Source organism: Misgurnus anguillicaudatus, chromosome 3 (genome assembly GCF_027580225.2).
Source record: "Misgurnus anguillicaudatus chromosome 3, ASM2758022v2, whole genome shotgun sequence".
NCBI lineage: Eukaryota > Metazoa > Chordata > Actinopteri > Cypriniformes > Cobitidae > Misgurnus > Misgurnus anguillicaudatus.
Genome location: NC_073339.2, coordinates 32,524,330 through 32,540,443, shown reverse-complemented (window position 1 = coordinate 32,540,443; position 16,114 = coordinate 32,524,330). Strand labels below are relative to the sequence as shown.

Sequence of the window (16,114 nt, the reverse complement as noted above, 5' to 3'; positions counted from 1 at the left end):
CTACAACACTGAAATGGTAAAAAATACACTGTTAATATGAATAATATCAAATAAATATTTGTCCCCCAAATTTATGTCATTGGTTTTACCCTACCCAAAGCACCTTTATTTTGAAACAATGGATCAGCTCTTTGAAGTTTTTCTTTGGGCAAGAGGTCAGTGGAAGAAGTGCAGTGGAGGAAGGCAAAAGGTTTGTGAGATGTCTTACCTTATTTGTCTAAAATATCATGATATATCTAAGAATTTTGAGATAAGATTTTTTGGATGTCATTAGTGTCATTAACTCTTTTTTATAGCTGGGAGTGTCAAGCTCTTTACATAAAATACATTATACTGAATAAGTATGTGATTGTTACATCTCTGATTAAATAGCACATGGCTAATGGCGGCCATTTTGTTAAAATGTTTGTTTTTTTCTGTAAATTGTCATTAGTGTTACGGTCATTGGTGTTACCGTCTTCTTTAATGAGTACTTCCTAAGCACTATTCCTTTAACTGACCAACATAAAAGCATACAAACAAAACAAGATGGAAAAATTTTTAAGTTTATAAGTTTTATCATATTCATTATCTATTATTATATTCTCATTTGAAGATACGTCATGGATTCTGTATTAAAAATTAATCAGATTAAGCTCCCCGTTTTGGTGGATTCATAGATTTGACAAGTTAATTAATGTTATTATAGAAGTTTTGGGTGTTTTGAAAGAAGTTCATTTAAGCAGATTTCCATCACCCAAATTCCACATTTTCTGTACAATGACCCAGATGTGTTTTTTTTTTTTTACACATTTTTTGTGTTATGCTTTTAACACATTATGGGGCGGTCTCCCAGACAGGGATTAGACTAGTCCTAGACTAAAATAAATGTAAGAGCTGTTCAAACTGAAAACAACTTGCACTTACATATCTTAAAATACATCAATGCCCTTTGTTTTGCCTCGAAATGCACGCAAGTAATGTTTTTAGTAAGATATGTTTGTTAGTTCCTAATTAAACTAAGGCCTAGTCCTGGCCTAAGCTATCCCTGTCCGAGAAACCACCCCTGTGTGTCAAGTCGTGTTAAAAGTAACACAAAATGTGTTGTTCAAATAATAACACAGAGATGTGTGTATTCTGGGACAACGCATTTAGCGTGTTGTTTTTTAACACCTTCGTTTTAAGAGGGTAGAAATAATACAGATAAATACTAGTGCAGGGTGATTTAGCAAATAGTCATGCAATTACGCTTTTGTATTTGACAGATGCTTTAATCCAAAGTGCATTACAAGGCCTTCCTTTAATCAGTACGTGTGCGCCTTGGGATTGAACCCATTACATTTTGTGCTGCTTACATAATATAAATAATTATGTTATTCTGAATACTGGATGACATGATGGCTTCTTGTTTGGTTTTTTGGGGGTTGAGGGTATTTACAAATGTAAAGATATTGTAAACTGTTGAAATGCTGGAAAATAAAGATTTAATTTTTTGGCTGTCACCCAGTCCTAACATGCTCTCAATAAAGTAATTAAAGGGACATTACATCCGAGTAAATTCACATGTTAATTACCGATGACTTTAATGAGACAAAATAATGATCAGACCTGCTAGAACAAACACACATCAATTTCCTCCTACTGTAGAGAATACCCGGAGGCATACTAAAGTAAAGTTGATGGCTTCATACTGATAACCTAGTTAATACAATGGCCTAGCTGGGCTTTATACAACAACCAAACGAAGTAGTGCATTAGAGAGTACACTCGCAATTTATAAACTCAACAGTATGGTCTATTAAATAAATCCCTTTAAAGGGACACTCCACTTTTTTGAAAATAAAATTCAGCCGATCTCCGGGTCCGGCGGCACCACTTCCAGCGCAGCCCAGCACAATCCACTGAATCTGATTAGACCATTAGCATTGTGCAAAAAAATGACCAAGGAGTTTCGATATTTTCCTCTTTAAAACTTGACTCTTCTGTAGTTACATTGTGTACTAAGACCAACGGAAAATAAAAAGTTGCGATTTTCTAGGCAGATATGGCTTGGAACTATACTCTTATTCTGGCGTAATAATCAAGGACTTTGCTGCTGTAACATGGCTGCAGGAGGCGCAATGATATTACCGTATTTTCCAGACTATAAGTCGCACCGGAGTACAAGTCGCACCAATCAAAAATGCGTCAGTCAGACGAAATAACATATATAAGTCGCAGTGGACTATACGTGGCTTTATTTATACAATTATTTCACAAAATCTGCGCCGAAAAACACGCATTTCATCTGGAGAGGCAAGTTATTCAACTAAACAATAGCACACAGAAGAGCAGGCTGAATAGATGTTCGTACGTAATCGTAACATTATCAGTTACTTACACGGTAAACAATAGCATACAGAACATACCTGGAAGGCTGAAAAGTATAAATTAACCGAACAAGCCACTGAGCATCAACTTCGCGGACTCTTTATTCAACATCACTGAATCCACTGAATTGCATAAACACTGGAGAAACATATAGCGTACTCTCGCGGCTATAGACGGTAATGGTCTCTCTTGCCTCATAAATGTCAAAATTAATTCATTCTTGCAAGGCGCTCCTGAGAATAAGACGCAGCACCAACCAAAATATGGAAAAGAAACCCGCGGCTTATAGTCTGGAAAATGCGGTACACAGTGACCAACAATAGTAATTTTGTTATTTTTTGTGCGATGCTAATAATCGAATGGATTCAATGGATTATGCTAAGCTATGTTAAAAGCGGTGTCGCAAGACCCAGAGATCGGCTGAACGGATTCCAAAACTGTTAAAATCAAATGTTTAACTCTAGGGGAGCTGAAAAATGAGCTTATTTCCAAAAAAGTGGAATGTCCCTTTAATAGCTACATATAACTTGTATGCAACATCAAAATAGCAGGTAACAACTCTTAACATAATATTAAAAGTCATCTGAAAAATATTAACATACAAACAAAATTCAGATAACGGCACATAAAAACCTGTACACACACACATACAAGTTCCTCCTTTAACTAACAATTATCCTAACTAATTTACAGCATAATAAATCCTTTTTTGTCTAAAGCAAACATTTTTCTGCTTGCACTTTATTATCCCAAAAACATTGTCCATTCATGAAAACAATGTAACATGTATAGCTAAACAAATATTCTCCATAATAATGCAGTGTGCCCACGTAGGTTTGTTCGTTTATGGTTCGTATTTAGCCTGTGCATGCAAGACGGTGATTATATAATGTTGTCTATAGGCTTTATGTGTTTGTCCGTGGCGCAAGAGTTTGTGTATGAGGTACTCACAGTCCTCGTCCCATGTCCCCAGACTCCATAGCCGTGAGACAGGACCAGCTGTCTCATAGCCTTCAATACCGAATGCCCGACCATCCTGTGTGCACTTTCCAAATTGATCCCTTAAAATGTTACCTGCCTGTCTTTCTGTTTGAAGCCAGTCAAAACAGTATCCTCATGTCTATCATTCATCACACTATTTCATTTCTAAATCACTCATTAAGTAAGAGCATCCCTCCTTCTCTCCTCAACAAACAGCAGGGAAAGTGCTTCTGCAGACACAGTTTTCATCAGACCCTGCCCTCTCTCTCATTTTCTCTCACACACACCAACATGAGATCAAGGGATTAAACAGGATGCTGGTATTGTTTAGGCATAGGTTTTGGGGGATGGTTAACACCCACTGCCCCACTAAACCCGTCACCAGGGTCGACCCAGCAGTGATTGACAGCTTACTGAACAATCAGTATGGCATAGATATCTGACGGAAATCCACAAATATAAGAAAACGTATCAATTTTATGGAGAAAGAGAAACTGAATGCTCAAAAGGACCACAGAGGAGAAAGTGAGAATGATAGTGAAATGAGAGAAATGCAGGCATGGGTTTTACCAGAGTAGCTTTGTTAATGCAGTCATGACTATGGCTCTTTTCCAAAACCTACTGAGGTTTCTTGTTATGTACTTTGTAAATAGGAAGCATCCTAACCAAAATTTAAAAAGGGATTTGAAAAATATTTTGCATGCAAGGTAGAGACTGCTGAAATTGATTTCAATATAATGCAGCGCTACCATTCTGCTACACTAACAGCACACAGGGTTTCCACACCTTGGCTAACTTCAAATTCAAAGACCTTTCAAGGACTTTCCAGGTCCAATACCCAAGGACTAAATGTGGGGACACATTTCAAGTGAGAGCAAGGTAACATTGTGTTCCCTTTTAAGATACTTTGTTACAGTTCCCTTATGAGGGAACTCGCGCTGCGTCACTGCGGTGACACTTTGGGGACGCCTCCAGTAGTAAGTGCGTCTGAATGGGTATATCAAATTCAACCAATGGTGAGGTTTAACGACAAAGACAGGGTGCAGGAAGTATATTGCTATCTGAAATATTGCCAAAGACAGCGTTATAGGGATGCAGAAAGTATGGCAAGGGAGACGCAGCGTCTCATTCCCTTCTCAGGGAACAACAGTTACATACGTAACCCGAGATGTTTTCATGTGTCACAACTATGCAAAAAAGCATTTTGGTATGAATCAACATTCGCATACAGAAGATATAAGCATTTAAAGTGAACAGTTTAGCACGTGTGCTTAAAAAGTCTAGAATTTTTAAGATATTATCCTGCACTACACAGGGAATAATATGGATTTTTTTCCCAGAAAACTTCTTTCATAAAATAGATTGAAGCACTTTCAATGACCTGTATCTATGTATGTATATTTTCAAAAACTTCCCTGGGCCTTGACCCCCCCCCCCCCCAGATTAACAAACTTTCATGGATTTCAAGGACCTGTGGGAACCCTGAGCACAATACGAAGAATCCCAAAATACACGTTAACAAATATCAAATATAGACCAGGTTCATTTTCAATTAGATTTCATTGAGCACCTCGCAATGCATCTTGTTTTTTGCTTGCAAGGTTTTGGAACAGAGTTCATGAATGCCTAGCAGTGTCCGAACATGCATGTGTGATAAAACTGCTGTGTGTAATTGCAAATTTTCAAAAGAAATCACACCTCAAACACACACCAATGTTAAGCCAGTGTTACCATGTATGGTTGCTTAAACAGTGATGTGAAACTCTTGGGAATACAACTTCAAAATCTTACTTTAAGGCTCACAAAGGTTGTCACTAAATATTTAGATATGTTAAAATACGGTCTCTTTAAAAAAACAATTTCACACAGCAGCTTTAAAGATTAGTACTGTATAATATTAAAAGGGAAGGTTACCTGGGATTTTGAGCATTCCTGCAGGCAAAACAAATTAAAAAGGTATTTAATACATATTAGTGACTCCACAATAACATAAAAAAATAATTTTGAATGATCCACAGCACTGTGCTTTGATAGGATTAGTATTTATTTTTTTAAACAACACGCTTGAGTCACAAGTATTAACAAAGAGTGATATCACGTATAGACTTTCGAAGGGAATAAGATCCCTGGTATTAGGAGTGAAAATCTCCCCATCTAAATGGAAAGCTAAATATTTATAGCTTTTCCTGGTTTGTTAAGTTACAAGTTTACATCAAGCCATCAAAATGATCAACAAAAGTTTTATGTGTGTGCATGTGTACTGACCGAATGGTATCCTGGAGGCAGAGGAGGTTTGCTCATTGGATAATGATCGACTGTATCGATTATAGTCTGTCGCTCTCCACGCTGGTTTATCTTCCTGAACCTTCTCCTGGACTGCCGATGAGACGCTTGCCTTTGGAAATACTCGTCATTGTCGTCCATGTAGTCCACCTGAGAAAGAAACGAAATAGATGAGTGTTTCCCCATCCAATTGTAAAGAATGATGTTTGCACACATGCCAATGTAACTCACCACAATCATCTCTGAAGCTTCAAGGACGATACACTCACAACCACGACGCAAACTACCCGCAGAACGCTTACCAAAACTGAAACATAACGCCACACGTTACACAAAACATTGAACGACACAGAAAGGAAACAATGAGGCAAACTTTATGGAAACAAACAGACACATACCTGCTGCGTGGCAAAAACATGGATTCCTTAATAAAGACTGAACCAGACAGCAGGATGTACCAGCAGGTCCCAATGTCATCAGGACTGCAGCAGACACACAGACAAATTTTACATTACACATACATACAAAATATCCCAGACACGGTTATGATGACGTTCCGGGTGGAGCTAACAGACTTAATGTAGTAGGGAAAAGGAAACCCATTTGGAAATTAATCATACCATGTGGGCGACTGCATCAATTCAGCAATTTCAAGAGAAAAGAGGCACATTTGTGTTGCTGATGTAGTCAGACATTGGACTATAAAGCATGACAGTCTGACCAACATGCAAAATGACCAGTTGGTTTTGTTTGTATGTGACGTGTAGGAGTGAGTTATCCAAAATTAACAAAAGGACATTACAGAGGAATATACAAGAATGTTTAAAGAAATTATTTTTCTGTCTAAAAGTATTTCGTGTTGACCATTCGACATGAAATCAAACCAATGCTGAATATCTTTAAGCTCTTTCTCGAAGGTGCTTATTGTAGTAGCCTGGTGCCAAAAACATGACCGTGCCTTGCCAGTTTGAGTCATTTTTGTGTACAATATGCATCAGTGGACACACCGTGGACGTCATGGGTGCGCCATTTAAGACTGAGAGTAATAGGTCAAGCTAAGCTGAGGAAATAGTATGAGCCAATATATTTTGCACGACACATTTGAAAAGAAGCACATGGCTGACTTTGTGTGTTTTGGAAAGCAGTGTTTGACCGCCTGGTTACTGCAGAAATTTTACTGTAGATTTACTCCAAATAACGGGAGGGGAAAAACAGCTGAAAAATGGACAAAAGCATCAAAGACAGGGAATGCACAAGGTTATGATGACCAAACATGAGTTTGCAATTTTGTCAACATCATCAACACTTGTGGCATTACGACTGTAAAAAAACAGGAATGAGAAAAAACACCAGAACACAAGCTCAATTTAATGCATTGTGCATGTTTAACAGAAACATGTGGTTTGTATTTTCTAATACGGTAAAATGAGTTTAAACATTTACAGGCCCTTGCATGCTCACGACAATTCGAAACTATTTTCTGTGGTAATCGACACTGTGCCACAATTGATGTCAATGCTGTTAACCCATTCCTGTTCACCTTAAACACCACTTAAACTTATTTATGACCCGGGCAAACAGGAGGTTTGTACTGAACATTCAGTTTCAACAGGCAGTGTGTGTATCTATATTAAAAAGCCTTTAGACGCTTAATCCTTATCTGTAGATGGAGTGTGCAGATTTAAATGAACTGAGCACGAGACAGATGTCGGTTTGAGCGTATCTGAGATACAGCGAGCGAAAGCGAGCAGATGTGGGAAAAGTCATTCTGTGACTTTGATATAAACCTCATATAAACTGACCTAGATAGAGATAAATTCACAGCCTTTGTGAGCGTGTGTTGTGTTGTGTGTGTTGTTTTAATACTCACTAGAATAACACTTCATTGGCTTCATGCTGTTCATATCGAACCGTCTCACACATTAACCTGCAAGTCAGATGGGCAGAGCGTAAAGTAAATTTACCAGTCATTAAAACACATGCACGCACATGCACACACAATGGCCTTGGGGCAGTATGAGACAGTTTTGGGGTCAGTTGACAGGATGTCATGTGCCGTGTTGGGCCAGTGCTGCATTGTCAATAACATACACATTAGATATGCAATTGTTACGCCTTGCAAACATTAGCTTATCTGTGGTTAAGTATGTTTGCACTGTTGTTGTGAAGGCTGTTTGTTAAAACTTGTAGCTAACTATAGTAAAGTAATCTAGCTGGATAACATAAAAGATGCTTGTTGAATATTGTTGCAATATTGCTGTAATAATCTTAGAAGCCTTTGCAAAATAACATGTTGTGCTGCATGCCAAAACTTTCAATTTCATCAGGAGAAATATTTAATAATTGTTTAAGGAACAAGTCAAAATTTTGGGATTTTAGCTTATTCACCGTATCCCCCAGAGTAAGATAAGTCCATACATACCATTTTCATCTCCGTATGTCCTGTAACTCTGTCTGACACACCCCCCGCTAGCTTAGCTTATCACAAAGACTGGAAGTAAATGGCTCCAGCTAGCATACTGCTCCCAATAAGTGACAAAATATCGTGAAGATTTTCTTATTTATATGTTGTGATTTGTATAGTCACAGCGTGTACAAATAACATATGAGACACAATCATCTTTTAACAGTATGTATACTGGGAACTATATTCTCAAAAGGCGAATCACTCCGCCCAAGTAACAGTGCTTCGTCTTCTGAGAATATAGTTCCCAATATGTATAGCCTACTTTTAAAAGATGGATGTGTCTCATATGACCTTGTCATTTGTACACCATGTGACTACACAAATCACAACATATAAATAGGAAAATGTTCACGTTATTTTGTCACTTACTGGGAGCAGTATGCTAGCTGGAGCCATTTAATTCCAGTCTTTTTGTTAAGCTAAGCTAACGGTGGGTGCGTCAGACAGTTACAGGATGCATGGAGATGAAAAAGTTATGTATGGACTTATCTAACTCGGGGTGGGGGGGTTAAAATCCCAAAATGTCAGCGTGCTCCTTTATGCCCTGCACACACACGCACGTACGCATGCATGCACGCACACAAAACAGAGGTGGTATACCTGAGCTGATGCTCTCTCAGATTGGACAATGCTTCCATTCCATGGAGGTATGAATACACAACCTGCAGATCCTGCAAAACACAAACACACCAGGTTACACCTAAATGACTTCACATTGCTGTACACACACACACAAATCTATACAAACACAGAAAATACACCGTCACAAGCATACAGTTCACAGTCACTTTTTCCATATTTTACAACATTTGTGAACTTTCTTCATGTATACAAAAGCACCACTAGGAGGTGCCATTTTTTATGTGAATGTACACAGCCATGTGAATGTACACAATGTCAACACACACACACACACACACACACACACACACACACACACATTAACTACTTAACACCGCCCACAGTGAATTCAACATTTAACAACAACGTAGTATTTGCGGATATTCCTTTTGTGTTTATTACTCAATTTGGTTTTGGTCTCTGTTTCATGTTCTCCTTTTCTTGCAAGCTGTTTCTTAAAATCCTGCAAGCAGCCTGATGCCGCACGTTTGGACATCAGACACGTTTTACAGTCAGAACAATCCCATAATGCCCCTAAATGCTGTCAAGGTAGGCCAATAATTAGGGTAAGATGCATCCTATAGCCTGAAACACACGGTATGAGAGACGTTCACAGCTATGCAAACTGAATTTTATGCTTTACTTTCTGAAATGAGTCAAGGGCACAATTCATAGTGAAACACAGGTAAGGGCGCTAGCAAGACTTGGCATATACTGTCTCTGTCTATGGTTACTTTCAGGTCAAATACTGTCATGGTGGAGCAACAATACAAAGAAAATGAAAGTCTGATGTCCTACAGACCAATAAAGCACCTTCACAACCCCGATGTGTCTGCAAGTAGATTTGAAGGTCTAAGATTTGATCTGTAATTGCCTTCCATCACCAGATAATCTGAGATGAAGCAAATTAGTAATCAGGAAATCAACATAACTTCCTGTTTGAAGAGCGTTCGGCAACACAATAGAACAGGCAAACAAGTTATGATAAGATAAATTAATTATAGCCACGCAAATATGTTTACTGACAACCCTAGTTTCAGACAAGACACAACTACTAGGATAAATATAAATAAATAAATAATATATATAAATAAATAAATAAATATATATATATATATATATATTTATATATATATATATATATATATATATATATATATATATATATATATATATATATATATATATATATATATATATATATATATATATATATATATATAAAAATATATATATATATATATATATATATATATATATATATATATATATATATATATATATATATATATATATATATATATATATATATATATATATATATATATATATATATATATATATATATATAAAATTTTATTTTTGTTTTTATAATTTAGCTTGACTTACTAACAACACTTGCTTAACACCTTCTTGTTGGACAAGTCACAAGGTCCTGTTGACACATGACACAGTATCATCCATTAAGCATTTCCTGCGCTTTTAAGTGATGAGATGACTACTATTTGCTCAATGACTTATTGCAGAAGTTACGATGGCTGTCACTTAATTCATCCGTTTGGTTTTCTTGTAAGTAACACTCAGCTTTGAAAAAAAGAGAAACGTGTACTTACTGGTTTGAGCAATTTGTGTAACTGAATATACTTACATGTCTATATAGCACTGGACAGATTTCTGTATCAGAGCTATTTACTCCTCACACACAAATATAAAACAACTTCTTACAAGCATTTGGCCTTTGGTTTATGAATCATCTGTAATAAATATCTTTTTTCATCATGTACTAATAGACTGGAGCTTTACAGCTATGTAAAGCTATGTACCTGCGTCTATAATTGTTTGTAGCTCCTTCCAATCAGTTTTTAGAACCACACAAGAAAAAAATGAAACACTAACGATTTTATATTTATCTTGATAAACGCATACAAAAATACACTAGAACAAATGTGAAGCTAAATACAGAGGCCTAGCAGGTTAAAGGTCACATGTACATTCTTACAGATCGTATATCTGTATCATCAGACTTCCATGGTACACTCATGCGTCACTGTTGTCTTCTCTCCTCCCTGACATTCCGACAACCTCTCTCATCCACACACCCATCAATCTCATCTCCTCATGCCACAATCAACTTAAACAGAAAATTCAAACAAGCCAATGGGTTTAATTCAGGGATGGTGCACCACGGGCCGCGATTGGTCGATTTGAGTCGAAGGGCAGGAATGTTTATTCTTGGACTGTGGCATTTCCCCCTTGAAAGTCAGACACACGCACAGTTCTGATTATGGTCATGGACTGAGTCCCCTGAGATCAGACTAATGTCACAGTTCAATTGGTTGTGGAAGAGCTCACTAGAAGGACATTGAATCAGATATGGAAAAAAACCCGTAATGGAGACATGTTGGCATGACCCTTTAAACAACATCAGCACTTTCAATTTCTCCAACAAAAAAAAAACATGATGCCTATTTTGAAACCAAACAAATCCAACGTTTTGCAACAACATGCTTTCTAGTTCAAAAACGGAAGCAGTCTTTTTTTATATAAATATAAGGCCCTATGATTTCCGCTATGCGGAAAACACAGACAGAATCACGGAATCCAAGCAGAATAGTGGAATTTACTGTACAATGCAGAATGTCACGGAATTCTGCTAATTTAGGATTCAGTCATTTTTAAATCACACTATAACTCATTTTCAAATGCTAGTTTTTGACGTGGTTTAATTAGTGTGCAAATAAAATCTCATAAATGTGCGGAAACATTTTCTTTTATGTAATGTTGCATGTAAAGAAAGGTAGTTTCTAGGGCTGTCACTTTTTATTCGATATTCTAATATACATTCGAACATCTGTAACCAAACTATAAATAAACCATCTTGTTTTTAAAATGCTACGAGTAGCCCATTTTTTTAAAGTCTAACACCTCGTAATAGGAAGGAAGCTGAGAGTGAGACCGACGGCAACTGTGCGCAAGAGAGGAAAGACGTGGCTCTGGCTTCTGCAGACTTTTTTTGCTTTTTTGTGGAAAATTCTGTGGAATGATTTTAAATGTTAAAAAAAAAAATTAGAGAATTTGAGCTGTAAATATTACAAAATTGCATCTAAAATAATTACTTTTTAAAGGCTTACAATGAAAATGAATACACCAAACCAATGACTCCTCTGAATTAAATTGGACCAACATAAACCAGATGTGAATGTCAAGATAGTTTATTATAGTTTGTATATAAACTTACATATATACCGTTTGGGCCTGGCTATATGCCTTACTCCTGCTGCTGTTTAAGTTGTCAAGTTATTGTTTGTGCCTGTTCTGAATAGTTTTTTTTTTCTTGTAACCTAATTGTGGCAACATAGAGGCACTTCATACAAGTTGTTAATCATACAAGTTGATAACCTGCTGTTTCAAACATTAAGTAAAAAAAAAAATCCAGAAAGTCCTGTTTATGGCTGCCACTGTTAATAAATTTGTGATTGAATCTCCATTACGTTTTTTTTAAATACGTGCAGGGAATACATTGCATGATATTTGATATCCGTTCGAATTAGATTTTTCTCAAAAGTGACAGCCCTAGTAGTTGCTTTCAGCAGCATGGTTGTAGTACATGGTTGCAGTGGTTACAGTGACAGCCAAAATACATCGGCCTATATGTAATTTTAAATAAAACTTTCAATTAATTGCTGTTAAATTGCATTCTTTTAATGTTTTCAGTTGATAAGATATGCTTTTTGTTAAATTAAACCATTAAAAGCAGAATCTAGAAAAATTAAAAGGGAAAAGACAGAATTTGAGAATTATAAAACGGAATTTGGAAAAAATAAAACAGATTTACGGAGTCTCGCATCAGCCATTAAATCAACCAAATTTGTCACCAGTTAATTTCTAGGATTTTTTCCTAATTTTTAGTTGTTTGTAATAAGTGGATGAGGATAAAAACATTAAAATTCAGACAGATTCACAAATGAATCATTCAAAGTCCAAGTCAACTATTGTCATTATTAACTCTTTCCCCGCCATTGACGAGATATCTCGTCAATCAAGAGAAAACGCTTCCCCGCCAATGAAGAGTATTTCCGTCTTTCCGCAATACCGCTATTATCCTTCCGCAACTTTTTAAAACCGGAAGTATTGCCCTATGGCAAGCTGCTGCATGTCCGTGTCTGTTTTAAAGATCGCTCTGAATGGGATGTCTATGAAAAGTCCGTCACAAAAATGGAATTATCTCTGCTTTTTGCTCAAAATGTGGTGTTTTTGCAGAAACCTACCCATATTCAAAAGCTGATTACAAAATAACTACTCAAGGTAGGATGAAACGTTTTTTTTGTTTGAAAGCAGAGGGTCTGTTGTTTCATTTGGTATATTGCATGTTTATATATTTGAAGAAGAACATCTGGAAGGCATTAAACTTTTGTGAAAATCATGAAAAACACTGGCGCTGGCTGGCAACTTTTTTAAAAAACGCTGGCGGTGAAAGAGTTAACACATTACCTGGTCATGGTTAAAACAAAATATAGTTAATTCAGGAAACAACAGTGATACATATAACGGAGACTTACTAGAAAAGGCAATATAAAAATATAGGTATCTATAGATATACAAGATAAGGTAAAACCAGTCAAATAAGACCATTAAATAAGACCAATTCGGACTAATGTGTGATCACTGCTATGGTTTACCGACAAGTTAACTCCAAACAGAAGCAACATCAAGCTTACAAAAGAGCAGAGGTTATTAATAACCAATGAAATTTCCATGACTTTTTCAGGGTTAAAGCAAACTACTCTCATTAAGTAATTGAAGTCATGGCTATTAAAGACTTTTTTTAAAGTACATTTTTCCAGGGTTTCCACATACACACACAGTAGGAACCACTGACAAAAAATGAAATATCTTGTTGTAAATTAATATATACTGACCAAAATTATAAATGCAACACTTTTGTTTTTGCCTCTATTTGTCATAAGCTGAACTCACTGTGTTAGTGAGCACTTCTCCTTTGCTGAGATAATCCATCCACCTCCCATGTGTGACATATCAATATGCTGATTAGACAGCATGATTATTGCACAGGTGGCCACAATAAAAGGCTTGTCTAAAATTATTGAACATATAGGCTAAATTATTGAATATATCTTCATATCAGGCCACTTCTTCATTTCATCCTCCCTCTGGGTTATACAGGGCAGGTGTAGTAAATTTTTACCATAACGGTTTCAATCATGTTGCGTTCATGCTCCCACGACACCGGCAGGCTATTGAAATGGAAGTTGCACATAAAAAAAGAGAAATGCGTCACATCACTTACATCCGCGTTCGAAAGGTAGATACGGTTTTGTACATTTCCAGAAATGAAAACTTGTTTTTAGGTCTTTTTGTGCTGTCAGTGAAAACGGTATCGGCTAGTGTTACATCTGATACCTGTAATGAAGCTTTTGGTATCAGGTGTTTAAAAATGCCATCATGTTCCTCAACGTGAATCAGCGTTCAAAGTTTCTCCTTAACCTCTTTCCTGTATGAGAAAAAGCCGCCTTGAAATCAAACAAACCCACATGCACTGCAGAAAAAGAGATACTTTACACCCACATATCTCTCCGATCTGTCATGATTTTGTTCGCAGGTGTATAGGAGTAAAGCCTTGCGTTTGGAACAATTACAGAATAAGTAATAATGAGTCATTAACTACAAAGATTATCACTCAATGTGTGTAAATTACACTAACATCACTACCATCACGGTAAGATCAAACGTCATCAAAAAGGCCATGAGATCCAGGTCAAATTACAATATGCATTTGATAAATGCTTTGATCTAAAGCGAGTTGCAGTTACAAAGTATACATTTTTAGAGTATACTCTGTACATAAGTCTTCCTTTACACTGACCAGTCATTCAAACTACCCATCAACTAGTAGATTATTAAATTTATGGTTTTAAATATCTAGACATAACATTGCACATTATACATTAAATGCAATGTTATGCAACTTGAAAAAAAAGGAGGCTAACGGTTGCCCAGCATCTGTTTCTGTGGTTTCTAAGTTTCACAACGCATTCTGTGCTAACGCAGAATTTCCCCCACCTGGTGTCTCAGTGTCAGGGTTAGCAGGTGGGAAAAACCATTAGAGCCAGCTGGGTGAACAAGGGATAAATGCAACAAACTCAGAAGTCAGAGGAGCAAAAGTCTAGTAAAACATTGTCAACTGAGCTAGTTCAGATGGCCAGTAAGCATTGTATTATAAAAACAATTCATATGCATACTGAACATGCTGAATAAGACCAGCAGCTGTCTAAGAGGGCTACATAAATTCAGATTCTGAACTTTGACCCTAAATAACTCGCATTCCAGTTAGCTTATGAAAAGCACTTACACTCCTAGTGTGAATCTGTGTTACAGAGATCGAAATGCAATACATAGACAATTTTTTTTTTAAACCAGCCATCTTTAAGAGGACATTTACACAACAACAATTTCAACAACAACAAAAAAGCATGGGGAACTTTTTATGCATTTTGGGTTTACAAAACAACAGCATTTTAAAGTCATAAAAAACCAAAATATTTTGAAAACAGGTTTCCAATAAAATGAAACAAAATATCGGTTTAAACAAAATTACTCATGGATTTGTTTGTTTGTTTGGATCCCCATTAGCTTCAGCATGAGCTAAAAGCTATTCTTCCTGGGGGTCCTATAATCTTTCATGTGACATTACTTTTCCACATCACATTATTCACATCTACACATTACTTCACATTACACAATATTTAAAATAAATATAAAAAAAACTCTCCAAGTAGATCAAAAATAAGATAACAGAATCTATTTAAGTTAATATTAAATATTGAAATGTTTAAGTGAAATTTTAAAACCATAATAAGTATTTTGTTGTTTGATAATATTTGGAAGAGAATTCCAGTCACACATAGTTCTATACCTGACTGAACGTTTAATTGATTTGGTCTTCACTATAGGCAAAATAAAAGTACCTTCTTTTGCATGCCGTGTTGCATAACGATGTGTACCAGTCCAGTACTACAGGATAATTTTGTACGGAAAAAGGTGTTTTGTTTGTTATAATTTTATATAAAAAACCCATTAGTCTGTTTGTATTTATCACTCTATAAATAAATTTGTATGTGAACATCGAAAACTACTGACCTGGCACAAATAATACAGCGTCTTAAGTTGTTTTCAATGATCGGTGTAAAGAAGAATCATTTGGACAACTTTGTGGTGTACATGGGAAATAAAAAAAAAAACAGAAAAAATGTCCATTTTTAGTACAATCGTTGTCGTGTAATTGTAACCTAAATTTAAGGTTTGTAAACATTTTGATGTTAAAATATGTTCTTCTAGCCTGGGTGCCAGCCGATCTTAGCCCCGCCCACAAGATTTTGTAAACGGGAAGATCGG

At 36.2% G+C, this 16,114-nt stretch overlaps 1 protein-coding gene across 6 annotated transcripts in view; it reads right to left on the bottom strand.

Moving 5' to 3' along the window:
• rapgef2a (Rap guanine nucleotide exchange factor 2a) overlaps nucleotides 1-16,114 on the bottom strand; it is a 54,356-nt gene that overhangs the window by 22,114 nt on the left and 16,128 nt on the right. For 5 of the 6 annotated variants that reach the window (XM_073864771.1, XM_073864780.1, XM_073864792.1 and 2 more), the window contains exons 2-7: nucleotides 8,681-8,751; nucleotides 7,484-7,540; nucleotides 6,012-6,095; nucleotides 5,845-5,920; nucleotides 5,596-5,763; nucleotides 5,245-5,262 (exon numbers count right to left, since the gene is read on the bottom strand). In XM_073864771.1, the coding sequence (XP_073720872.1) occupies nucleotides 5,245-5,262; nucleotides 5,596-5,763; nucleotides 5,845-5,920; nucleotides 6,012-6,095; nucleotides 7,484-7,540; nucleotides 8,681-8,751 (474 nt within the window). Of the gene's footprint in view, nucleotides 1-5,244; nucleotides 5,263-5,595; nucleotides 5,764-5,844; nucleotides 5,921-6,011; nucleotides 6,096-7,483; nucleotides 7,541-8,680; nucleotides 8,755-16,114 lie in introns of those variants that run through there. The other variant, XM_073864796.1, reaches the window with a different exon arrangement.